General features: G+C 39.3%; 1 protein-coding gene across 11 annotated transcripts in view; it reads left to right on the top strand.

Annotated features, from left to right (window-relative positions):
- The window catches only part of ACVR1 (activin A receptor type 1), a 140,280-nt gene extending 113,296 nt beyond the window's left edge, over nucleotides 1-26,984 (top strand). For all 11 annotated transcript variants that reach the window (XM_019022788.4, XM_031008816.3, XM_063694851.1 and 8 more), the window contains 3 exons: nucleotides 2,252-2,449; nucleotides 24,856-24,986; nucleotides 25,762-26,984. In XM_019022788.4, the coding sequence (XP_018878333.1) occupies nucleotides 2,252-2,449; nucleotides 24,856-24,986; nucleotides 25,762-25,896 (464 nt within the window). In that variant the 3' untranslated portion in view covers nucleotides 25,897-26,984. The remainder of the gene's footprint in view (nucleotides 1-2,251; nucleotides 2,450-24,855; nucleotides 24,987-25,761) is intronic.
- Nucleotides 26,985-27,781: the final 797 nt, after the last annotated feature.

Here is a 27,781-nt window from a genome sequence, read left to right as displayed (position 1 = left end):
TGACCGTGTGTATATTTTTGCCAATCCATTTGAAAATAAAGTGTTACAGGCATCACAACACTTTACCCCTCAATACTTCAAAATTCATCCCTTGAAAATACTTAAAAATGCATCTTCTTCATAATCAGTTTTTCATATCTACAGATTATTGATAATTCTCTAGTATCATTTTATATTCATTTTCAGATGTTTTCAGTTTTTTCAAAGAGGAACTCAGCCAAAGTTTACAAATTGCATCCGGTTGTTTTGTCATCTTTAGTGTCAAAATTACTTATTACTAAGAACAAATCACCTGTAAAATTTAGCATCTTAAAACAACACAGATTTGTTATCTCACACAGTCCCTTGAGAGTCAGGAATCTTGGAATGACTTAGCAGTGTGGTTCTGGCTCAGGGTCTCGTGGAGGTTGCAGTCATCTGAACGCTCAACCAGAGCTGGAGTTTCCAACTCTGTGAGGACACACTTAAAGCCATGATTGGCGGCAGGTCTCAGCTCCTTGCAGGGGACCTCTCCACAGGGTTGCTTGAGTGTCTTTATAACATGGTGCATGGTGAGCTGAGAGGGACAAACAGGAAGCCTTTTATAATTTTATAACATCTGTTATATCCTGACTGTGAAGATACCTACTGTCACTTATGCCATAGTCTATTCAATAGTCCAGCATACACTCAAGGGATGGGGAATTATGTATGCCTCACCTGGAGATCCTAGCAGTGGTGGCTTTAAAATATGTCCACAAGTTCTTTGAAGCTTCTCCCATCTTCAGAATATCTCCATGTTCTATTTAACCTGCACCTTTTAAATATTCTGATATTTTGACTGTTTGGTTCTGCAAATGGTGGAGGGGCATACAGTAGTCCCCTCTTTTCCCTGAGAAATACCTTCCAATACTCCCAGTGGATTCCTGAAACTCAGGATAGTACCAGATTCTATATATACTATGTTTTTTCCTATTACATACCTATTATAGTTTAATTTATCAATTAGCTACAGTAAAAGATGAACATTAATAACAATAAAATGGAACAATGATAACAGTATGCTATAATAAAATTTATGTGAATATGGTATCTCTCTCAAAATACTTAATTGTACTGTACTCACCTATTTTTGGACTGTAGTTGACTGCGGGTAACTGAAGGATAAGTGGGGGGACTATTGCATAGGATTTGGGAAATGTTCACAGTGTCCATAGAATCTTGGGGTTGATTATAAAAATAGGTGAAAGAGGAACCTGTCTGTTTCAGTGTAATGCAGTTGCCAGTATCTTTGCTAATTATTAAGGATGAGATAAGGTGTGCTAGCTCCCTGATGTTATATGAAATTGTCATCCCCCACATTCAAAGCCGTGGAGTGGAAGGTGAAGCATTCTCTGTAGACGGCTTGAGAGATCAACAAGGGATATTTGCATTGCAGTGGTTTACAGGGACTGCTTGCTCCAATTTGGCACTTTTCATTACAACAAATGTTATAGGAATCATTTTCAGTCAGTCTGCATATGCATCAGTAACATAAAATCATCCACAAATAAAGCATGCATGTATGTGTCTCCCCACTGGCCAGTGAAGAAAGCCTGTCTCCGTAATTGACTGAGGAATTCTGGAATGAGTCATGGTTTAAGAAAGCATTTGAAAGCCATTTAACCTGAGAGTTGTGCTTTCAATTGAGGTCCAGTTAAATGCTGTCTGTTTCCATGATTCTAGAGAAAGGCCTGTGGGTTTGGTCAGCGTTACTGCTCAGATAAGCAGCTCTTCCTTTAGGAATAAAGCAGTGCTTATAGCAATCTGCCCTTTATGTAGTGATAAATTACTTTAAATGCTCTATCTCACACTGTTGGAAATTTGTGTTTGGAGACTAGTGAGAGCAGTGGTGGAGCTTGAGAGCTTAATTTGCTTCTTGTTAAGCCACTTAGAGGCTCACATTTAACATGTGAGCCTGTTTTCCTGTGGACTTCAAACACAGGCCACATTGGTTTAGTGCATTGGTCTACCATTTACCCAAAACTTTTTGTCTCTTTGAGGTTCATATATTAACCTGATAGCCTCAGAATGTTTCTGACATTTAGTCCCTTTTCTGCTCTCACCCCAGAAATAATCACAAAGGGCATTCTAGGGATCATTCTGAGTGTATTGCAACAGTGACCCTGGATCCACAAGAGGGCACTTTTGATTGGGGTTGGTTTAAAATCCTTCAGCAGCCTCTTATGAGAAAGGAAGTGGGTTGATTACATTGTTATCTTCTTCCTTTCAGGCCTGGCAGTCATGCATTCCCAGAGCACCAATCAGCTTGATGTGGGGAACAATCCCCGTGTGGGCACCAAGCGCTACATGGCCCCCGAAGTTCTAGATGAAACCATCCAGGTGGATTGTTTCGATTCTTATAAAAGGGTCGATATTTGGGCCTTTGGACTTGTTTTGTGGGAAGTGGCCAGGCGGATGGTGAGCAATGGTAGGTATCTAATCTAATATAATATTGTCTTAATCCAAGTTCTCTTGATCCAGCTACCTTTAAAAGGGCTGAAGGGACTATTGAAATTCACATTGTTCTTTGAATCGTACGTGTCGAGTTATAGGCATTCATATTTGATTTATGGCTGGTAGATGGAGTGTAATGGCTTTTATGTTTGAAATATACCACAGTAAGTGATGGTTGAAAACCAGTATTTCTGGAAGAGACCAGCCATTCCTTGGTTTTTCTTTGGATTTGTTCCAGATTTCTTTTCTTTTAAATTTTTAAAATTGATACGTAATACTTGCGTTTATGGGGTACATGTGATATTTTGATAAATGTATGTAATATGTAGTGCTCAAATCAGGACATTTAGGCTGTACATCACCCTGAACTTTTATCTTTGTGTTGGGAACATTTCAAATAGTCTCTTCTAGCTATTTTGAAATACATAGTATATTATTGTCAACTATAGTCATGCTACTGTGCTATTGAACATTAGAACCTATTTTTTCCATCCAGCTCTTATGTTTATAGCCATTAACCAACGTCTCTTCATCCCACTGCCATCCTCACCCCTATTCCCCAACCTTCTCAGCTTCTGGTAACTATCATTCTACTCTCTACCACCATGAGATCAACTTTTTTAGCTCCCACGTATGAGTGATAACTGGATGTATTTATCTTTCTAGATAAAAGATTATGTCACCTGCAAAGAGGGACAATTTGACTTCCCTTTTTCCACATTGAATGTATTTTATTTCTTTGTCTTTCTTGATTGCTCTGCCTAGGACTTCTAGTACTATTTTGAATAAGAATGGTGAAAGTAGGCATTCTTGTCTTTGTTCCAGTTCTTAGAGAAAAGGCTTTCAGCTTTTCCCCATTCAGCATAAATTCACCTGTGAGTTTGTTGCATATGGCCCTCATTATGTTGAAGTATGTATATTCCTTCTGTACCTGCTTTGTTGAGAGTTTATATCATGAAGGGATGTTGAATAGACGCAGAACTTTTTCTGCATATATTGAGATGATCATGAGGTTTTTGTCTTTGATTCTGTTGATGTGATGTATCACATTAATTAATTTGCATATGTTGAACCTTCCTTGCATCCCAAGAATAAATCCCACTTAATCATGATGTGTTATCTTTTTTATGTGTTGTTGGATTCAGTTTGCTTGTATTGTGTTTAAGATTTTTGCATCTGTGTTCATTAAGGATATTGGCCTGTAGTTTTCTTTTTTTGTTGTGGTTTCCTTGTCTCGTTTGGTATCAGGGTGATTCTGGACTCACAATGAGTTAGGGACAATTCAGTCCTCTTCAATTTTTTGGAATAGTTCGAGAAGAATTGCTGTTAGTTCTATTTAACTTTGGAAGAATTCAGCAGTAAAGCCATCCAATCCTGAGGTTTTCTTTGTGGGGATACTTTTTATTACCGACTCCATCTTGTTATTCATGGTCTGTTCGGATTTTAAATTTTCTTTTGGTTCCATCTTGGTAGATTATATCCATTTCCTGTAGGTTTTCCAATTTGTTTGTAATAATCTCTGATGATTTTTGTGTTCTTGTGGTATCAGCTGTAATGTCTTCTTTTTTGTTTCTGATTTTGTTTATTTGAGTCTTCTCTCCTTGTTTCTTGGTTAGTGTAGTTAACAGTTTATCAGTTTTGTTTACCTTTCCAACAAACTAACTTTTTATTTCATTAATCCTTTGTATGATTACTTTTTGGTCTCTATTTTGTTTAGTTTTGCTATGACCTTTCTTATTCTATTAATTGTGGGTTTGGTTTGTTCTTGCTTTTCTAGTTCCTTGAGGCCCATCTTTAGATTCTTTATTTGGAATCTTTCAGCTTTTCTGATGTAGGTATTTATTGTTACAGACTTCCCTGTTACCATTTCTTTTGTTGTATCCGATTGACTTTGGTATGTTATGTTTCCGTTTTTATTTGTTTCAAGAATTTTTTTATTTCCTTCTTAATTTCTTCATTGACCCAGTGGTTGTTCAGGAGTGTGTTTTTGAATTTCCATGTGTTTGTACAGTTTCCAGAGTTTCTCTTGTTATTGATTTCTAGTTTTATTCCATTTGTTGAGACTTGTTTTGTGGCCTAACATATGGTCTATTCATGTGCTGATGAGAATAATGTGTAGTCTGTAGCTGTTGGATAAAATGTTCTGTAAATGCCTGTTAGGTCCATTTGGTCTAAAGTACATTTTAAATCCAATGTTTCTTGGATTTTCTGTCTAGATGATCTGTTCAGTGCTAAAAGTAGGATGCTGAAGTCCCCAACTGTTATTGTGTTGGAGTCTATTTGTCTCTTTAGGTTTAATAATATTTGCTTTGTATAAAAATGCTCCAGTGTTGGGTGCATATATATCTAGAATCATGATATTCTCTCTCCCTTTATCATTATACAGTTGACCTTGCACATCACAGGTGTGAACTGCATGATTTTTTCAACCACACGTGAACAACAACAACAACAAAAATACAGTATTTGTGGGATGCAAAACTGAGTATATAGAGGGCCTACTTTTTGTATCTGTGGGTTTCACAGGACAAACTGTGGTATTGAGTATATATGTATTTTGGTTTAGACTGGGGTCCTGGAACCAATCTTCCATGTATACTGAGGGACCACAGTATACTGACCTTTTGTGGTCTCTTTTTACAGTTTTTGGCTTAATGTCTGTTTTATCTGATAGAAGTATAGCTACCTCTGTTTGTTTTTGGTTTTCATTTGCATGGAATATCTTTTTTTATCCCTTCACTTTCAGTCTATATGTGCCTTTACAAGTGAGGTGGGTTTCTTAAAGACATCATGTAGTTGGGTCTTGTTTTTAATCTATTTAACCAAGTCTATATTTTTTAATTGGGGGGATTTAATCTGTTTACATTCAAAATTATTCTTTATAGGTGAGGACTTATTTCTGCCTTTTCATTAATTGTGTTCTGGTTGTTTTGAATATCCTTCATTTCTTCTCCTTTTACTGTTTGTTTTTGTGTGTGTGTGTGTGTTTGTATATTTTCTCCTTAAATTTGAATTTTTTCTCCTTCTCATTTTTGTGTCTGCTCTACCAGTGTTTTATGCTTTCATGTTTTTTTGTGATGGCATATATCACCCAGATATAGCATTTCCTTATGTGTTTCTTGTAGGGCCAGTCTAGTGATGATAAATTCCCTCAGTTTTTGTTTATCTGGGAAATACCTTATTTTTCCTTCATTTGGAAAGGATAGCTTTGTGTTGAGTGTAGTATTCTTGGCTGACAGTTTTGTTTTTTCTCTCAACATTTGAATATGTCATCCCATTCTCTCTTGGCCCGTGAGATTACCACTGAGAAATCCACTGTTAGTTTCATGGAAGTCTTTTATATATGACTTGATGCTTTTCTATTGCTGTTTTTAGAATTTTCTCTTTGTCATTGACTTTACAAGTTTGACTATAATGTGCCTTGGACAATACCATTTTGGGCTGAATCTTTTTGGGGATCTTTGAGCTTCCTATATGTGGATGTCTATTTATCTCTTGAAAGGTGGGAAATTTCAGCTTTTTTGGGGGGATAGGGATGAGTTTTCTATGCCTTTGCCCATTTATTTTCCTTCTGGAAAACCCAAAATTTGAATATTTGGTTGTTTAATGATGTCCCATATATCACGTAGGCTTTGTTCATTCCTTTTTGGTTGAGTGTTTGTTTGTTTGACTGGTTATTTCAAAAGACATGTTTTCAAGTTCAGAAGTCTTTCTTCTGCTTGATTTAGTCTCCGGATTGCATTTTTAAATTTCCATTCAGGTTGCTGTGAATGCCATTAATTCATTCTTTTTTATGGGTTAGTAGTATTCTATTATATATATATATATCTCAAATATATATATATCTCTCAAATATATATATATCTCTCAAATATATATATATAAATATATATAAAAAATATGTGTAGATAGATAGATAGCTCACAATTTCTTATCCACTTGTTGATTCATGGGCATTTGGGCTAGTTCCATATTTTTGCAGTTGCAAACTGTGCTGCTGTAAATGTGTGTACAAGTATCTTCTTTGTATAGTGACTTCTTTTCCTCTGGGTACTCAGTAGCGGAATTGCTGAATCAAATTGTAGTTCTACTTTTAGTTCTTTAAGGAATCTCCACAGTGTTTTCCATAGTGGTTGTACTAGTTTACATTCCCGCTCGCAGTGTAGAAGTGTTTCCTTTGTGCCGCATCTACGCCAACATCTGTTATTTTTTGACTGTTTGATTATGGCCATTCTCGCGCAAGTAAGTTGGTATTACATTGTGGTTTTGATTTGCATTTCCCTGATCATTAGAGATGTTGAGTATTTTTAAAATATGTTTGTTGACCATTTGTATATCTTCTTTTGAGAATTGTCTATTCATGTCCTTAGCCCACTTTTTGATGAAGTTGTTTTTTTCTTGCTTATTTGCTTGAGTCCCTTGTAGATTCTGAATAATATTCCTTTGTCGGATGTATAGATTGTGAAGATTTTCTCCCACTCTGTGGGGTGTCAGTTTACCCTGCTGACTGTTCCTTTTGCTGTGCAGAAGCTCTTTAATTAAGTCCCACCTATTTATCTTCGTTTTTATTGCTTTTGCTTCTGGGTTCTTGGTCATGAAGTCTTTTCCTAAGCCAATGTCTAAAGGGTTTTTCCAGTGTTATCTTCTAGAATGTTTATGTTTCAGATCTTAGATTTAAGTCCTTGATCCATCTTAAGTTGATTTTTATATAAGGTGAAGGATGAGGATCCAGTTTCATTCTCCTACATGTGGCTTGCCAGTTATCCCAGCACCATTTGTTGAATAGGACATCCTTCTCCATTTTATGTTTTTTTTTTTTGCTGTGTCAAAGATCAGTTGACTGTTAAGTATTTGGGTTTATTTCTGGGTTCTCTATTCTGTTCCATTGGTCTGTGTGCCTATTTTTATACCAGTACCATGCTGTTTTGGTGACTATGGCCTTACAGTATAGTTTGAAGTCAGGTAATGTATTATTTCCAGATTTTTTCCTTTTGCTTAGTCTTGCTTTGGCTATGCGGGCTCTTTTTTGGTTCCATATACATTTTAGGATTGCTTTTTCTAGTTCTGTGAAGAATGACGGTGATATTTTTATGGGAATTTCATTGAATTTGTAGACTGCTTTTGGCATTATGGTCACTTTCACAATATTGATTCTACCTATCCATGAGCATGGGATATGTTTCCATTCGTTTGTGTCATCTGTGATTTCTTTCAGCAATGTCTTGTAGTTTTCCTTGTAGAGATCTTCTGCTTCCTTGGTTAGGTATATTCCTAAGTATTGTATGGTATGGTATGGTATGGTATGGTATGGTATGGTATGGTATGGTATGGTATGGTATTATTTGCAGCTGTTGTAAAAGGGATTGAGTTCTTGATTTGATTCTCAGCTTGGTTGCTGTTGGTGTATAGCAGAACTATTGATCTGTGTACATTAATTTTGCACCCAGAAACTTTGGTAAGTTCTTTTATCAGTTACAGGAGCTTTTTGGAGGAGTCTTTAGGGTTTTCTAGGTATACGATTATATCATCAGCAAACAGCGACAGTTAGACCTCCTCTTTACCAATTTGCATGACCTTTATTTCTTTGTCTTGTCGGATTGCTCTGGCTAGGACTTCCAGTATTATGTTGAATAGAAGTGGTGAGAGTGGACATCCTTATCTTGTTACAATTCTCAGAGGGAATGCTTTCAACTTTTTCCCTGTTCAGTATAATGTTGGCTGTAGGTTTGTCATAGATGACTTTTATTACATTGAGGTATGTCCCTTGTATGCCAATTTTGCTAAGGGTTTTAATCATAAAGGGATGCTGAATTTTATCAAATGCTTTTTCTGCATCTGTTGAGATGATCATGTGATTTTTGTTTTTATTTCTGTTTATGTGGTGTATGACATTTATTGACTTGCATATGCTAAACCATCCCTGCATCCCTGATATGAAACCCACTTGATCATGGTGGATTATTTTTTTGATATGGTGTGGGACTTGGTTAGCTAGTGTTTTGTTAAGGATGTTTGCATCTATGTTCATCACGGATATTGGTCTGTACTTTTCTTTTTTTTTATGTTCTTTCCTGGTTTTGGTATTAGGGTGATACTGGCTTTATAGAATGATTTAGGGAAGATTCCCTCTTTCTCTATCTTGCAGAATATTGTCAGTAAGATTGGTACCAATTCTTCTTTGAATGTCTGATAGAATTCGGCTGTGAATTCGTCTGGTCCTGGACTTTTTTTTCATTGGTAATTTTTTAAATTACCATTTCAATCTTGTTGCTTGTTATTGGTTTGTTCAGAGTTTCTAATTCTTCCTGGTTTAAGCTAGGAGGGTTGTATATTTCCAGGAATTTATCTGTCTCCTCTAGGTTTTGTAGTTTATGCACGTTAAGGTATTCATAGTAGCCTTGAATGATCTTTTGTATTTCTGTGGTGTTGGTTGTAATATTTCCCATTTCGTTTCTAATTGAGCTTATTTAGATCTTCTCTCTTCTTTTCTTGGTTAATCTTGCTAATGGCCTATCACTTTTATTTATCTTTTCAGGGAACCAGCTTTTTGTTTCATTTATCTTTTGTATTTTTTGTTTCGATTTCATTTAGTTCTGCTCTGATCTTGGTTATTTCTTTTCTTCTGCTGGGTATGAGTTTGGTTTGTTCTTGTTTCTCTAGTTCCTTGAGGTGTGGCCTTAGATTGCCTGTTTGTGCTCTTTCAGATGTTTTGATACATGCATTTTAAGGCTATGAACTTTCCTCTTAGCACTACCTTTGCTGTATTCCAGAGGTTTTGTTAGGTTGTGTCACTATTATCATTCAGTTCAAAGAAATGTTTAATTTCCATCTTGATTTCATTGTTGACCCAGTGATCATTTAGGAGCAGGGGATTTAATTTCTATCTATTTGCATGGTTTTGAAGGTTCCTTTTGGAGTTGATTTTCAATTTTATTTCACTGTGGTCTGAGAGAATACTTGATGTAATTTCAGTTTTCTTAAGTTTATTGAGACTTGTTTTGTGGCCTATCATATGGTCTATCTTGGAGAAAGTTCCCTGCGTTGATAAATAGAATGTATATTCTGTGGTTGTTCAGTAGAATGTTCTGTAAATATCTGTTAAGTCCATTTGTTCTAGGGTATAGTTTAAATCCATTGTTTCTTTCTTGTCTTTCTGTCTTGACCTATCTAGTGCTATCAGAGGAGTATTGAAGTCCCCCATTATTATTGTGTTGCTCTCTATCTCATTTCTTAGGTCTAGTAATAATTGTTTTATAAATTTACTAGCTCCAGTGTTAGGTGCACATATATTTAGGATTGTGATAGTTTCCTGCTGGACAAGGCTTTTTTTTTTAGATGGAGTCTCATTCTGTCGCCCAGGCTGGAGTGCGGTGGTGCAATCTTTACTCACTGCAACCTCTACCTCCCAGATTCAAGCGATTCTCCTGCCTCAGCCTCCTGAGTAGCTGGGATTACAGGCACCCACCACCACACCCGGCTAATTTTTGTATTTTTAGGAGAAACAGGGTTTCACCATTTTGGCCAGGCTGGTCTCAAACTCCTGACCTTGTGATCTGCCCACCTCGGCCTCCCAAAGTGTTGGGATTACAGGCGTGAACCACCACACCCGGCTGTCAAGGCCTTTTATCTTTATTTAGTGTTCCTCTTGTCTTTTTTAAATGATGTTGCTTTAAAGTTTGTTTTGTCTGATATAAGAATAGCTACCTGTGCTTGCTATTGGTGTCCATTTGCATGGAATATCTTTTCAACCCCTTTACCTTAAGTTTATTTGAGTCCTTATGTGTTAGGTGAGTCTCTTGAAGGCAGCAGATAGTTGCTTGGTGAATTCTTATCTATTTTGCAATTCTGTATCTTTTCAGTGGAGCATTTAGGCCATTTACATTCAACATTAGTATTGAGATATGAGATGCTATTCCTATTCATCATGCTATCTGTTGCCTGAATACCTTGGTTTTTTCAAAATGTATTTATGGTATTTTTTTGTTTTATAGGTCCTGTGAGATTCATGCTTTAAAGAGGTTCCATTTTGATATGTTTCCAGGATTTGTTTCAAGATTTAGAGCTCCTTTTAGCAGTTCTTGTTAGTACTGGCTTGGTAGTGGCGAATTCTGTTAGCATTTGTTTATCTGAAAAAGACCGAATCTTTCCTTCATTTATCAATCTTAGAGTCAAGGGATACAAAATTCTTGGCTCATAATTGTTTTGTTTAAGGAGGCTGAAGATAGGGCCCCAATCCCTTCTAGCTTGTGGGGTCTCTGCTGAGAAATCTGCTGTTAATTTGATAGGTCTTGAATCATTTTTTGGATTTCCTTAAGTTGGACTTCACCTTTCTCTGGTGCCTCCTTGATTAGCTTAATAATCGACCTTCTGAATTCTTTTTCTGGCAATTCAGGAATTTCTTCTTCTTGGTTTGGATCCAGTGCTGGTGAGCTAGTGTGATTTTTGGAGGTTGTTAAAGAACCTTGTTTTGTCATATTACTAGAATTGTTTTTCTGATTCCTTCTCATTTGGATAGGCTATGTCAGAGGGAAGGTCTGGGGCTCAAGGCTGCTGTTCAGATTCTTTTGTCCCACAGGGTGCTCTCTTTATGTAGTAGTACTCTTCCCCTTTTCCTAGGGATGTGGCTTTCTGAGAGCCAAACTGTAGTGATGATTATTTCTCTTCTGGATCTAGCCACCCACACAGGACTACCAGTATCCAGGTGGTATTGGGGGGTGTCTGCACAGAGTCCTGTGATGTGAACTGTCTTCAGGTCTCTCAGCCATGGATACCGGCACCTGCTCTGGTGGATATGGCAGGGGAGTGAAATGGACTCTGTGAGGGTCTTTAGTTGTAGTTGTTTGATGTGCTAGTTTTGTGCAGGTTGGCTTCCTGCCAGGAGGTGGCGCTTTCAAGAGAGCATTAGCTGTGGTAGTATAGGGGAGGATCAGGTGGTGGGCAGGGCCATAGAACTCCCAAGAGAATATGACCTTTATCTTCAGCTACCAGGATGAGTAGAGAAAGACCATCAGGTAGGGGCAGGGTTAGGCGTGACAGAGCTCAGACTCTCCTTGGGTGGGGCTTGCTGTGGCTGCTGTGGGGAATGGGGTTGTGGTTTCCATGTCAATGGAGTTATGTTCCCAGCATTATGGCTGCCTCTGCTGTGTCATGCATGTTGTCAGGGAAGTAGGGGAAAGCCAGCAGTTACAGGCCTTACCCAGTTCCCACACAACCCAAAAGGCCTGTCTCACTCCCACTATGCTCCCCACCCCCTCAACAGCACCAAGTTTGTTTCCAGGCAGTGGGCCAGCAGGGCTGAGAATTGCTCCAGGCTACCAGCTTCCCGGCTGAGAAAGCAAGCAGGGCTTGCACGCCTTCCCACCTGTCGGGTCTGGACACCGGATTCCTGCCCTCCCCTGAGTTCGGGCAAGGAAACTTTGCATTCGGTTAGAATTTTTACACAGTTCAGCTGGAGCTTTCCATCTCCCCGTGGTCTTTTCCCAGTTCCTCTGGCAGCCCTTCCCAAGGACCGCTGTAAGACAAGTCAGAAATGGCTTCCCCAGGGACCAAGAGAGCCCACAGGGCATTTCCCGCTGCTTCCTGTGCCCCTGTATTTCATTCAGCTCTCTAAATTGTCTCAGCTCCAGGTAAGGTCAAATCCTTCTTCCATAATCTGGACCTTCAGGTTTCCCAGTGAGGGTGTGTGTTTGGGGGTGGACAGTCAGTCCTCCTTTCCCACTTTCACAGTTTGGGCACTCAGAGTATTTGGGCTGTCTCCCAGGTCCTGCAGGAGCAGTCCACTTCCTTCAAAGGGTCCGTTGATTCTTTCAGCTTTCCTGGTATATTCCTGGAGTAGTTATTGGAGCAAAGGTTTATGGTGCGAGTCTCCACACGTTGCTCTGTCCATCTAAGTGGGAGCAGCAATTTAGTCATGCCTCCTATCTGCCATCTTTTCCCCAACCTCTGTTTGATTTTTTTTTTAATGATACCTATTTCTTTGTTTAATTTGCCACAGATCATGAATTGTTTTTCCAATTTATTTGTGTATTTTTAACCTGTCTTCTCTTATATCTCACTGAGCTTCTTTAATATTATTTTGAATTTGTTTTCGGGCATTTTACCTATTTTTTCTTCATTGGAATCTGTTGCTGGAGACTTATTGTGTTCCTTTACTGTGTCATGTTTCCTTGTTTTTTTCATGTTCTTTGTGTCTCTACGTTGATATCAGCACATCTAGTATAACTTTGTTTCTCCCAGTTTTATGGTTTGGTTTTTGTAGGGAAAGACTGTCTCCTATATTGGGTTGGTAGGGCGCTTTGGTTTTGATTCTGGGTGGGTTCACTAGTGTAGTATCCATATGATTACTTTAGCTGTAATTGGCATCAGTGGTGTCTGTGAGTCCTTTTTGGTTTAGGCTGAAATTAATGGAGGCTGTGGTGAGAGTTTTCTTGGGATAGGGATGCCAGGAAGACTGGTCCTTGGGCACAAGTGGTTGTGGCGGCAAGCCAGGCATGCTGGTCCTCTGCTCCTGGATGGCATATGTGAGCACCAATGGAATCGAATCCAATGGACTCATCCTTGTGTCTCCAGGCATCTTGCTCAAGGGCCAGCAATGGCAGCGGTGGTAGAGAGGCTGGTCATCAGGCTTCTGGGTGGCTTGTGTGGCATTGATGATGGCAGTAGTGGAATGGGCCAGCCATTGGGCCTCCAGGCAGCAAGCTTGGGTACCAGCCTACTGGGAAGGCCAGTCCTCAGGTCCCCAGGAGGCATGCTCAGGCTCCAGTGGTGACCAGCAGGGCAGGTCATTCCCTAGGCTGTCAGATGATGTGTGTGCGGGTGCTAGCAGGCTGGGCGGGCTCATCCTCAGTCCCCCAGAAGGCATACATACACACCAGTGGTGACCAGCAGGGCAGGTCATTCCCTAGGCTGTCAGATGATGTGTGTGCGGGTGCTAGCAGGCTGGGCGGGCTCATCCTCAATCCCCCAGAAGGCATACACACACACCAGTGGTGGCAGCAGGCTGTGCAGACAATCCCTAGGCACCCAGATGATGCACATGGGCCCTGACAGGGGCAGCACTGGGTGGGATGAACCTGTCCTCACGCCTCCCATTGGTGCACATGGGTGTAGGCTGTGGTGGGTGGAGCAAGTTGATCCCTAGACCCTTCGAAATTGTGCTTAGGCACTGCAAGTGGTGACTCTTGGTGGCGGAAGCCTTTCTTCAGACCTCCAGATGGCATGCTTGGGCCCTAGAGGTGAGTGGGGCAGGCCTGTTTTCAGAGCCCTCTGATCGTGCCTATAGACACCAGGGATAGTAGGTGGACTGGTCCATATTTCATTCTTGTCTTTCTCCAGCTTCCTATTTTACCTTTCTTCCCACCCTCCTTCCTTTTTTGTTCTTCTCACAAGGGAGTTTTAACTTGAGGAGAATGATCAAGTGAATCTGAGGGTGAATTCTGCTATTTTCTAGGTATTTTGACTTGTTAAGTTTGGATTGTTGAGAAAAGTCTCAGTTTTTGCACTCAGAAGTCACTTATTTATAATGAGCAGACTGTACCTACTGAAAGAGTCAAATTTAAATGCAGGAAGCCCTGGATAGATGGCCTATGTTGATCTGTTTATAAGTAGTTTTATTAAATGGTGATGCCTTAGCAGTTAAAGAAGCACTTGTCAGTCATTTTTAACCTGTGTCCCCTACAGTGCGCTCTCACCCTTGCCTTTCATGTACCCAAATCAGCCACAAATATACTGTTGAACTTTACTTTAAGTACATTGTATTCTGAAAGCACTAAGTATACTCTTTCAAATTGGGCATGCCCCAACTACCCACAAAGTGGTTTTTATAGCAGAATCCCTTGAATTAACTAGATGAACCTCTTCATATCTTCACAACTGAAAATCTTATTTCACAGAGCATGTGTCTGAAACTATTCCAGGAAAACAGAAGAAAATGCCATATATTTAGATTAATGTTCATTTCCAAAAGATGCTTTACATTTTAGCCTCCTGTGACCCATTGGAGTCCTGGATTAGAAGAAATAATGCATGAAGTCTCTAATAGCTGTTTTCCATTCCACGTTCCACTGATGTTTTCTCCTAAGGATTGAGGTTTGTGGGCAATCATAATTTTCATGAATAGCACAGCCAGAGATGAGGACTTTCTGTGAGGTAGTGGAATTGGGGTAATTTATATAGTTTTAGTGTACAATAATTAAAATTGGCATGCCTTTAGGTGGTTTTTTTTCCTAATAGCAGAGTGAATCTGCTTTGAACAAACCGTCTGAGGGTATCAAAGTAGGTGTTCAGATTAAACATACATGGATTGTAAATTGACAGTTCTTTTTAAAGTTTTTTTTTAATGGAATCATGAACATTTTCTTGGTAATTGTTTCTCAACCACTGGGAGCTGCTGCCTTGCAGTTTCTGCCCTTGATGCCCCTTGAGAATTGTTTGCAATAGAGAAATTGTTTTGCAGATTTATAAAGTTCTGAACTTTGCCTGAAATTGCACATCAGCTTCATTTCCTCACCCCCTCCCCAATCATTCTTAAACACCTTCGAACTGAAAATTTTAATTCTGATTAGTTTATCTTAACAAACAATTTAGAGAAGGATTGGTGTCCAGATAAACTGTATGATGTGGAACTTGCCCCAAATGAAGAGGAAGTTGGCATTCCATAGCTAGACAGTAGCATTTCCAGCTGTGGGGGTGCCAGAGCTGAGCCAAGCAGGCCTGCTCAGCAGAGACTTGGGATTCAGGCTTTGTAAGAACTCGTGTTGCAAACCCGCTCCCTGTGTTGCAGGCATAAACCCAAGTGGCTTTTAAAGATCAGCTGTGATTAATAGTAGTCAGTTTGAAGTCAGAGTCATCAGTTTAAAATTTAGCTCAACAAATGGTGGCTTGCTTGATAGTGCCTGTGTTTAACATTATTTTTGGAAGAAAAAGAAAAAAAAAGGAAGGTAGAGGAAGGGAGAATGTTTTGATTGTTTTCTAATTTATTGATCTCTCCCTTGCATCATCACCAAGACTGTTAACTGGTTCCCAGAATGTTGTGGGTTGAGCTTCTGTGCTGTAATGTGGTTTGATTTTTTTAGAGGGGAGATAAGGGTATCTCCTGTCTCATTTAAAATCAGCCACTGTCCTTTGACAATGACTAATTTGATATTTTCTCTTTTTGTTCTCTGTTCCCTCTTCTATGAACATTCACGTGTGTATACACACAATGTACACCCCCCCACACACAAATCAGTTTATCTAAACTTAAACCTGAAAGTATTCAATGCTGCTTGCAAACCTGTTTTACTACTGTTAATCTTTTAATTATTACTCTCCCAAAACAGAAAAAAAATGAGTAGGAGAAATTGTGCCTTCAAATTTTAACATTCACATCTTTTTCTACTTCTGTATGCACCCATTTTTAAAACTTAGCTGTAATCGTATATAGATATAATTCTGTATCATCTTTTTTATTCGTATTTTTTTAATCTTGCTTAATAGGCTGTTTTTATTTTAAATGGTCACATGACATCTTATTAGCTTAACCATTTCCATATTGTTAGATATCCTGTTTCCACCATTTGGGGCCTATTGTAGACATTTTTGTGCACATGATGATTTCGTTCAGGGAAATGATTCTTAATCTGAAAATAAGTAGACTTTTAATAGGTCAAAGAATGTGGATGTTTTTATGGCTTGACACATATTGCTAAGTTGCTTTTCATAAAAGCTGTACTAATTTACAATATCCCCCATACCCTAGGGTGTGATGTGCCTATTTCATTTTCTTACCAGCTTTAGGAACTGTCATTAAAAGAATATATATTTTTGAAATTATTGCATATAAAATGTATCTCATTTAAATATATGAATATCTTCTGTGAGGAAGGTCATTATAATGATACATCCTTTGAGTTTCTGAATACATTATAAAAATTGATGACCAGATAGTTCTCTTGGAGTAATATGATCCTCAAGTGAACCATGAGCATAAAAATATGTTGCATTTTATATTTTTTATTGGAATTTTACATTTATTTGCTACTAATAATAAACCTCATGCTGTTTCTTTACAGGAAATGAGAGTTAAGTCCATTTTTGCGTCTGAACATTTCTCAATAGTGTCCTTTGGAATTTACTTTTGGTGTTTAATTTGACATTGAATTTGGAATTGGTAGGAAAGAAAACGGTTTTCTTACCTTCCCTGTGTGAATTTTCCATATGAACTTAAGGCAGGGGTTCACTCGGATCAATAGTTTTTAAACTGGAATGTGCATCACAGTCACCCAGAGTACTGAAGACACAGATTCCCGGGGCCCAGCCCCAGCATTTCTGATTTAGTAGTTCTAGGGTAAGAAAATGTGATGCCGAGGCTCCCAGCCAAATACACACGAGAGTTTTTGAAAAAAGACGGTGTACCCAGATTGAATAGACAAACACCAATTTGGCTGGATACATTAGCATGATGTGCTTCTGTCTTCCTTGCTGTGGTTCTCCTAGGACCATTGCACTGCATACAGAGTCTGTGTGAAGAGTGCCCTCCGGAGCTATGTGGGGTTTGTGCTGGGTCTGTGGGAGGCAGTGAAGTGGAATCACTAACATTCCAGAGTCTGACATCATACTCTCTGACTTGATGACTTACATCAGTTTCATTATTTAAAAAAAAAATAATATCTACTTTAAAGGGTTATGGTGATTAAATGAGATCGTATACGTAAAGCATCTCATGTGTGTCTGGCATATAGAAAGTGCTTTGGTATGGTTTCCTTTCCACGGAAAATGGGTGATGAAGGCCACCCAGGAGCTTGCAGATCACAGTGGCCGTCCTCTGCCTCTTGTTTTGCTACCTCTTGGCCCTAGTACATTTGTTTTCCCTCTTCACTGCCCACAGGAAGGCTCTGTGGACATGCTCTTGTTTCACTATTATTGGCTTTGATTATTTTATGATGGAATCCAGGGTTAAAATGTGTCAAAAACCATTTGTATCTTGTAGAAAAATCCTTGCTGACCAAGTTGTGCCTCTTACGGGGTGGGGACTAGGACATACTTGTTAGAATAAGCTTATATTTGGTGCACTTACTTTGAAAAAAGAACCTCTTCTAATGAATCTTTGAGTCAGCCAGGGAGCTGCTTGTGCTTCTGCTCCTAAGTGCAATGGGGCTTGTGTATGGAAACCATGACAACTCCTATTTTTGTCAGCAACTCAATATCCAACATGTTTCATGACGTTAATTACCTACTTTTGTGTGTATTAAGGTTTGCATAAGAGGATAAATCATATTAGGGCCAATTTTTTGTATTCATTAATTTCAGTTTTTTTGATTGTTTTAACATTTAGGACAATGACTGGGGGCCGGAATATGGAGGTGGGGTGGGAGGGAAGAATTATTTTCCCCGACTTCCTGGAATTTCATGTCCCTGATTTAGAGATCCAGAACAGAGGAGAGTAGTTAACTAACCTCATGACAAAATAAGTTGAAGGCTGCAAAACTTTATTGGCTGCTGTTTACTGACTAGTAGTCTCTTTTCCTTGACACACCTCTAAAAGCAGTCTTTCACCAAGACAAATATCTGTATCCTAAACCTTATAACAGCCACAACATTCAGTGAATGATACATTTTTCTGAAGAAGCCTTTCTTCATAGCTACCAAATGTTTGGAACTCTTGTGGTGCTCCTCTCTTTCTTGATTTTGGAGGTATGCAAGCTCTAAGGCTGTCTTGTTCATAGTTTAACCCAGGGAATAGCCATGCAGCATCTCTAGGCTTTTTGCCCTCTCCTTTGACAACTTACAGTAATATTGACACGTGTTTTTAGTAGGGTCCAACTACACAGTAATCTATAAACCATTTACTTTTGCTGTGTTACATCGATGAGAATTCCAACAATAGAAATTAATTTTATAATTTTAACAGATGCCTGAGAATGCAGTTAGTTTGGACTTTGAGTAATGTACATGGCTCCGTAAGCCCATGAATTACAGTGGGCTAGAGGGGCAGGACACAGCTGTCACAGCATGTACTTTACCCAGCATGGGACAAGGCTGTCTTTCCAACTCCTGCTTTCAGGAAGAAGTGCCTGCCATGAGTTACAGGAATGCCTGAGGTACTGATTCTTATAACCCTCTGGCAGTGCGGCCGGGCCAAGCGGCCAGAACTCAGGCTGTCATCCCCTCTGCCATGAACAGCCTCATCCATTTATTCATTAGTCATGTTTTATCTGTGCCATGACATGAGAAATATCTCGAAGCCCTCTTGTGAGGTATGTTAGGTGAAGTAACCCAAATATTGGATATACCTTTTTGAATCATGTCTCACCAGGAAGAATGATGCCTTTCTGTGAACTCAGTGTTTCCCAATTCATTCATACTGCCCTCATCATTTTTTTCCATATCCAAATGCTACTTTGTGCCATCATTTACAGAATCTTTTCCTTCAAATTGGCTAACTCTTTTCAAAGTTAATTTTGTTTTGAAAGGAAATTATTATCACTGCTGGAAATGGAAAACCAGTATCACATGGCATAAAATGGAAGATAACTATGAAAATAAATATGTAACTAATGAGATGAAAAAGTTTAGTCCATGAACCACATCAAATTTTCTCACGTGCCACACCTGAAGGAAACGCTGTATTCACTTATAGTGCTCTCAGATGCCAAATATGGGCCATTTTCTTTTTTTCCCTCTCTAAAATAGCTTTACTTCTAATGCTCTGTCCTCTGAAGGATTTCAGCGCTTCTGTAGGAGTTAATTGTTAAAAATAGCTCTTTGTATGGATATACATGCCAGAGACTCTGTCCTCATTACCTGGATATCTGATGTGACTACCCAAGTTGGAGGATTATGAGAGAGTTTGTAATGAGAAGTAGGCACACTGTGGCATGAGATGCAAGGAGAGAGAGAAATGTCTTTCATTATCCCATGGGTGGCTTGTTAGGGAGAATTCTAGAATATAAACAGAAAATTGGATTCTAGTTTAACTTTGCCATTAATTAGCTGTGAACTTGAAAAGTACTTTTTCCAATGTGGCTCTCAATTTCTTTTGAAGGAAAGGAAGGATGGAATTCTCCTGGCTCTAACATCCCATCAGTTCCTCTTTCCCTTACCTTTGGATAATTCAAAGCGTAGCTAGGTCCACAGTTTCTTATCTGCAACTGAGAAGTCCCCAAAGCTTTGAAACTCGAAAGCTTTTTCATAACTTATTTGACAGAACACTTGACCTGAACTCATGTGATAGTCAAACGTGACCTGAATGGACGTGTGTCGGTGTATAACCTTTATTTATTCCATCTAGTGTGACTGGTCATATATTTTGCTGAAGAAATATATTTGGTCATGGGGATACTCCTTAGACTTTGCTGGGGATGTTACATAAAATATAGGGTATGCTATTACCTTTATAAAATGTAAAAAGTTCCAAATTTGGCAAATGCATCTAACCTTGAGAGTTTTGAAAAAGGATTGTGGACATATATAATCAACATTTATTTGTGTATCTAGTGTCTGTAATACACTAGGTGTTGTGTTAGGCTCTGGGGAAGCACTTGGGCAAAAAATCCCCAGAATATCCGATTTAAAGGTGTTTACATTCTTGTTGAAGAGTCAAATTATTATAAATAAATAGATCAAGTCACTGTGGTTGAGGTATACAGGACAGTGACTGAGTATGGGGGTGAGGGCACTGAACTTTGTCTAGGCCCCTGTGTTGTGGTAGCAGGATGGGACAGTCTTCTCAGAAGGTGAGAAGCATGAATTGAGTCATCTGTGGGTTGAATAAGAACATAGCTGGACAAGCTTGGGAGGATGTGAGGTGCAGGTGGGAATGAGAAATAAAACTTGACCATGATGACAGTTGGTATGCCAGACAAAAGGTAGGGCTGAAGGATCCCATAAAGGTGCCCTATTGATGGAACTATAAGTAATTCTGGTGTGGCTGATGTCCAGGTATGTGAAGGACAGTGGTGGGGAGGGAGTGGGCTCCCATGGACGGCACTGATGGAGGAATACATGCAGAGGAGGGGCACGGTGAACTCCTTTTTCAGCTTTCTCCTACAGATCTCACTGAGGGCAGTGGGATAGGGTGGAGGTTGGCAGGGGAGGACTGATGCAGAGAGACCTGCGGGTCCCACATGCAGCTGTCAAGCAGAAAGAAGATGGGTGTCTAGTTCAGGACCTCGGGGGCAAGATCTTGAGGAACGACTTGTTTCTGGACATTTGAGAGGCTACTGGCGTTTCATGCTTTTCAAAGTGCATGTCTAGGACATATTTGATCTGCACGTTGGCTTTGTGGTGTGTGCTTTAAAGGTATTGGAAAACTAAGGCCTGGCAGCTAAGGGGTTTACTCAGAGCCATATAGCAAACTAATGGGAGGGATATTGGTTGATAAAGATAGGCTTACCCCAAAAAAGAGAAAACTTTCAACTAGACATATGCCCAGGAAAAAACTATTGTATAAATCAGACACCCCTGCCAAAAGTTGTGGAGGAGTAGGTTATGAATAATGTTTTTTATTTCTTTCTCGTGGCCCTTTGAGTCACGCTGGCCGCCTTACATGGGAGGCGAGGCCTGGCTCAGTCTGTTCCGTCCCTGGCCACCATTTAAGAGCGCCTCTTCCCCTGCCTTCCTGTGTCGTTTGTTGTTTGCACTGCTCATTTGGCACTTGAAGTGCTTTGTATTTTTAGTTACTTGCCTGAATTCATGCTGTGCTCTTTGCTGGCTCACGATTTGGCAGTAACTTCTTGGGTGCTGCCTCTAAAGGACTTAGAGTTCACTTTTTTGCCTGGCTACGCTGATTATCGCTTTCTGGCAGAAATGAGGCACTGTTGTAAATCAGTCATTTCCTACCTTGACAGCATGTGTCACCTCGCAGTCTGGCCTCACCTCCTGTCCCCTTCTTCTCCCCCGGCTCTCCTGCCACCACATGCACCTATTTCAGCCCCAGAGAACTTCTCTCCACCTCTCCAACATCAGAGGATGGTTTGTCAGTTCCTGTCCTTGCCCCATAGCCTCCCTCTGCCTGGAATGCACCCACTCCGTAGGGGTTTCTCTTCCCTGTCATCTTTTCTGCCTTGCAAACTCTTGATCTTTCTATTCTGCCCATGCCCCACTTCCCTCCTGGAAGGCTTACCTGTGCTTCCACGGCACCCAGTTTATATATGGGGACTTGTGATACCATGGAGGTGTTTTCTCCTCTGAGCACTGCCAAGTGCCACTGTCCCTCCCCACTCTCTTCTCTGTGCTCTTCCCTCTAAAGCTAGTCTGTAATTTTTTTTCTTTCACCTTTCTCATTATTCTGCTCCTCATTACCAACACTGCATCTTTTTCTTTTCTTTTTTTTTTTTTGTAGACAGAGTCTCTCTCTGTCACCAGGCTATAGTGCAGTGGCACTATCTTGGCTCACTGCAACCTACGCCTCTCGGGTTCAGGCGATTCTCCTGCCTCAGCCTCCCTAGTTGCCTGGACTACACGCACACACCACCACACCAAGCTAATTTTTGTATTTTTAGTAGAGACGGGGTTTCACCATGTTACCAGGATGGTCTTGATCTCTTGACCTCATGATCTGCCCACCTCAGCCTCCCAAAGTACTGGGATTACAGGCGTGAGCCACCGTTTTTTCATCTTTTATCCCTCCTGCCAAGCACAGCCTCGGGCACACCCAGCTAATCAAAATGGCCATTGAGTCAATTTAGGATCTCACAAGTGAAAGTAGAATGAGAATTTCTAATATAGTTTTGCCTTTCAAGGTACAAAGTAAATGGGTGAAAAAAGATTTTGAGGTTCTTTTTGACAAGATTTCCATTGTCTCAGGGGAAAAAAAATGAGAGACTTGTCCTGCTCTTCCACTAGATTTTGATTTCCTTGGAAAACAAGAGCATGTCTTATATTTTTATCACTCTCAGCATTTAATACGGCATCCTACCATAGCAGTAATGCACTTTCAACTGATTTATTGCTTTCCTTGATCAGAGGGAGTTCGTAGTGACTGTTAGAGCTTAATCCCAGGTTTATTTTATTTTGGAGAAGCATGGCCAGCGTCAGGTGAAAACAATCAACAGTTGGCCAATGATTGAGGAAAAAGAGGCTTGACTAAATCCCAGGGATAATCAGTTAAATGGTCTTTTAAAAATACTTGACTCCTTTTATTAAAACATGGGGACATTTAATAAAATTGAAACATGGGAAATGGAAACACAAGGGCAAACTTCAGCTTTGTATAGTGAAATTCATTGTTTGGTATCACCAGATCTCATGTTTTAAAAATCCAGCCATGCTTTGTTTCCTTTTGCATTTATAGAAAACTTCAACTTTGTGTTACTGTTCACATTCACATAACCCTTTCTAAGCTCAACAGGTAAATTACTCCAAAAAGATGGCTGTTAGGCTAGATTTTTAAATATTAAGCCAGGCTATTAAATATATTCTCTTTCAGAAAAATTGAGAGATGGTGAAGGGCACGTGTCTTACTGTTTTCTGTAAATTCTTGTGACCCTAGAAAACGCATAAAATATCTCTCTAGGTCCATGTTCAGCTGTATTTTAGATGGTGTCTGTTAGTACTGAAAATAATTAAAATATTTTTGTTTGAATGTTTCCTGGGATCCTTACAGGAGAAGAAGGGCCTCTAAGATGAGGTGTTCCAAGATTTCTGAGAGTAGCAGTTTATACCCAATATGATGTTTATGATTTGCCAGGAAAGGTTTTAATCCACTGACTGATATGCATTTCAAATGCAGTTACACAATGTGGGTAAGTTATTTGGAATTAACTAGTTTTTTTTTTTTTTTTTGAGACAGAATCTCACTCTGTCACCCAGGCTGGAGTGCAGTGGTGCAATCTTGGCTCATTGCAACATCCACCTCCCGGGTTCAAGCAAATCTTGTGCCTCAGCCTCCTGAGTTAGCTGGAACTACAGGCACGCGCCAACACACCCGGCTAATTTTTGTATTTTTAGTAGAGACAGGGTCTTGCCATGTTGCCCAGGCTTGTCTCGAACACTGATCTCAAGTGGTCCACCCACCACGACCTCCCAAAGTGCTGAGATTACAGGCGTGAACGACCACACCCAGCCTAGATTTTTAAAAAATATAATTTAGACTTGTTTCCATCTCAAATATAAACCTTTATTTAGCCAAATTTGTGAAGTTTTAAAAAGATAATGTAGCATTTCTTGAAAAGATGCTCCTTATATCTAATCTTTTGCATAAATGGTTTGTATTTGTATGGAATTTGTAAGGATGGATTCCCACTGTTGAGTAATTTCTGTGATAAATGAAAAGGGAATTGAAGCTTTTCAGGTGGCTTGTAGGAACTAGAACAACCGAATTACAACTTTCCTCATAGTCTCCTTCTGTCGCCTCCAACAACTTCTTAGGTATTTAGGAATAGAAGAAAGTCGCCTGGAGGAAGAAAAGAGAGCAGTAAACCAAGTTATTACCTCATTGTTTGAACCCTTTGTTGAGGGAAAGGAAATAATAGATGTCTTGGTTTTATTTCTATGAAGGGGAAGAATCCATTTTCTAATTCCAAATGATGAAGTTAAAAATTTTTCTGTTTAAGGAGTTGATATAATTCTGCTGGAAAAGAAAAGGTTTCCAGGCCATTGGAAATCATGCAGGGGCAGAAGCTGGTATTAGCTACTGTTCATATTTGCTTTTGGGCAGAGGAAGAGTTCATTATTTATCCTTCTTTTCCTCTGCCTTCCCCCATGGCTATCCTCTTTACATTTTATTTTGTGCCTTCAATATGATAGTAAATAATAGAGCCATCAGTCAGACAGCTGTGCCTGTAGTTAGAGGGTACTCAGTACATGTAGAATGAATGAATGAGGAAATGAGTATTTCCTATTATATTATTTGCATCCCTCCTAATGGAAGAGATTAATTTATAACAATGTTTTTCTTAACAGAATACTTTTCTAACAAAAAAAGGGTTATTTTGATGATGGTCTTGGTTTATTACTCCCTAGCTCTAGTTTGTGGACAACTTTTTATTTCTATTTATGGTTTGAAACCACTAGATTCATGTACTTTCCATAGGTAGCTTGGGTGTTTTTGATCACCAAAGGAATTTTTGTTCTATGTCTCCAGTGCCCTGTTGGGCATTACAGAGCTGTTAATATACACTGTTAGAGAATTTTGCTAATAGTTATGATTACATGAGAAGTTTTCACATATTTCCTTCTAACAATTATCCTTCTTCCAATACCATGCAGGGTGTATATTAATTGCCTTTTTCTCCCACCTATTTTAGGACCTACCTCTAGCTTCCAGGACTGCCCTGAGGTATGAGGAAGGTGATTAGTATTTTCTTCTGTCACATTATAACCTGTGACACCCATCAATGAAACCTTGGGGCAACCTGTACTCTCTTGCTAACCGAACACAATTCTTGTCCTTGTGTGCAGGTATAGTGGAGGATTACAAGCCACCGTTCTACGATGTGGTTCCCAATGACCCAAGTTTTGAAGATATGAGGAAGGTAGTCTGTGTGGATCAACAAAGGCCAAACATACCCAACAGATGGTTCTCAGACCCGGTAAGAATGCCAGTTTCTCAGTTTTAGAGCTCTTTTCCATTGTTTGCTATTTGTTTCCCTTTGAGTTTCAACTGGTATCGCATCTGAGTGATCTGTCCCGTGGATCTGTTGTTTTCTCTTCCTATTTTATATAGAAGGGTTTAGATCTAGAAGAGTAAGTTCAGAAAAACACTCCCATTCTTGAAGAAGCCATATCTCATAGGGGTTGCTAGTGAATGACAATATTTGTAAGAATTTCTGTGAATATGCAGCTTTAGGAATCGGGAGACTCATGACTACTGCTATTAGCCCTAAGACTGCTTGTATAAACCAAGAGACTTTAAGTGAAGCTTTTAACCTCCTTTCCATCTCTGTATATCTGAAATCCCAAACACAAGCTGCTGAATGCTGAAGATCCTGTATTGCTACTTATAAGTAGTAGCAGATATAAAACAATGAGAAATGACCCTATTTGGAAATTTCAGGATTATCTCTAGGTTAGTATTGCTGCTTTTGGCACCCATAAAATCATTAAGGGGTCCAATCTGGCCTATGTCGTTTACCTGATAAATTGGTAGCATTAAGAGTCCAAAGGACAGAGTTCATGAAATTCTAAGAATGGCCTCTTTATCAGTGGTTAAAGCTTGAATATTTGCTTAAAGAAGATGACAGTAACATAACTCTAATTTCACAAGACCTGCGAGTTCTTCAGAATAGTAGACGTGATATCAGCCCAGCTTCCAGGGCCATTAAAAAGCCAGTTTGTCATTGTGGTGTTTGTTCTTTCTCTCCTCAGACATTAACCTCTCTGGCCAAGCTAATGAAAGAATGCTGGTATCAAAATCCATCCGCAAGACTCACAGCACTGCGTATCAAAAAGACTTTGACCAAAATTGATAATTCTCTCGACAAATTGAAAACTGACTGTTGACATTTTCATAGTGTCAAGAAGGAAGATTTGACGTTGTTGTCATTGTCCAGCTGGGACCTAATGCTGGCCTGACTGGTTGTCAGAACGGAATCCATCTGTCTCCCTCCCCAAATGGCTGCTCTGACAAGGCAGACGTCGTACCCAGCCATGTGTTGGGGAGACATCAAAACCACCCTAACCTCGCTCGATGACTGTGAACTGGGCATTTCACGAACTGTTCACACTGCAGAGACTAATGTTGGACAGACACTGTTGCAAAGGTAGGGACTGGAGGAACACAGAGAAATCCTAAAAGAGATCTGGGCATTAAGTCAGTGGCTTTGCATAGCTTTCACAAGTCTCCTAGACACTCCCCACGGGAAACTCAAGGAGGTGGTGAATTTTTAATCAGCAATATTGCCTGTGCTTCTCTTCTTTATTGCACTAGGAATTCTTTGCATTCCTTACTTGCACTGTTACTCTTAATTTTAAAGACCCAATTTGCCAGAATGTTGGCTGCGTACTCCACTGGTCTGTCTTTGGATAATAGGAATTCAATTTGGCAAAACAAAATGTAATGTCAGACTTTGCTGCATTTTACACATGTGCTGATGTTTACAATGATGCCGAACATTAGGAATTGTTTATACACAACTTTGCAAATTATTTATTACTTGTGCACTTGGTAGTTTTTACAAAACTGCTTCGTGCATATGTTAAAGCTTATTTTTATGTGGTCTTATGATTTTATTACAGAAATGTTTTTAACACTATACTCTAAAATGGACATTTTCTTTTATTATCAGTTAAATTCACATTTTAAGTGCTTCACATTTGTATGTGTGTAGACTGTAACTTTTTTTCAGTTCATATGCAGAACGTATACCACGTATATGCACCACGTGACACCACCGAATATATTACTGATTTAGAAGCAAAGATTTCAGTAGAATTTTAGTCCTGAACGCTACGGGGAAAATGCATTTTCTTCAGAATTATCCATTACGTGCATTTAAACTCTGCCAGAAAAAAATAACTATTTTGTTTTAATCTACTTTTTGTATTTAGTAGTTATTTGTATAAATTAAATAAACTGTTTTCAAGTCAAACAGTGAAATTGTTTTTCAAAATATAAAAAAGATCTGTGTAACATTATGCATTTTCTTATGGGAGCAATAGAAGCACAAAACTAATTTGTAAATTGAATTTGCTTTTTAAATCTACTCATGAACTTATGTAAGACATCATAAGGATGTCTTACAGCTTGAATTTGGTATAAGAAAATTTGTTTCTTCCTTTGGCTGTGATTTTTTTGTTGTTGTTTTTTTTTTTTCAGTCAGTTTCTCCAGCTGTAAGGTGAGGGTAACAAATCTCTCTGACCTGCCTTTCTCACAGGGGGGTGTTGTGAGTGTAAACGGGAAGGAGGATGTTAAAGCATTTTGTTGAGTGAAAGGTTCCACGTGAGTGTAAAGTGGTCTTATGCATCTGCCCTTGCTGCTTGGGAGAGTCCGTTCTCGGTTTTTTCACTTCTTGTACACAAGATTAAAAGGTAGAGTTAACAGTAGCCCAATAAGAGAAGAGGTGTGAACATGCCGGAATGTCTTCCAGAGGTAAGTTAATAACTTCATTAGGATGTATTTACTTGGAGGGTATATATTAGAATGACATTTTTTTTAAATTACAAATCAAAATTTTAATTTGTGTTACAGATAACATAAAACTTACTAATTTTTAAGTGTATGTTAAGTGCATTCACCTTGTGCTACTATCACCATCATCCATCCACAGAACTCATGTGAAACTGAAACTATGTCTGTCAAACAGTAACTCCCCATTCCTCCCTCCTTGGTCCCTGGCAACCATTATTCTACTCTGTGTCTCTGTGAGTTTGATTACTCTAAGCACC

Source organism: Gorilla gorilla, chromosome 11, assembly GCF_029281585.2.
Source record: "Gorilla gorilla gorilla isolate KB3781 chromosome 11, NHGRI_mGorGor1-v2.1_pri, whole genome shotgun sequence".
Taxonomy (NCBI): Eukaryota; Metazoa; Chordata; class Mammalia; order Primates; family Hominidae; genus Gorilla; species Gorilla gorilla.
Note: the sequence above shows the minus strand (reverse complement) of the source record. Positions and strands in the feature narration are given on the sequence as shown.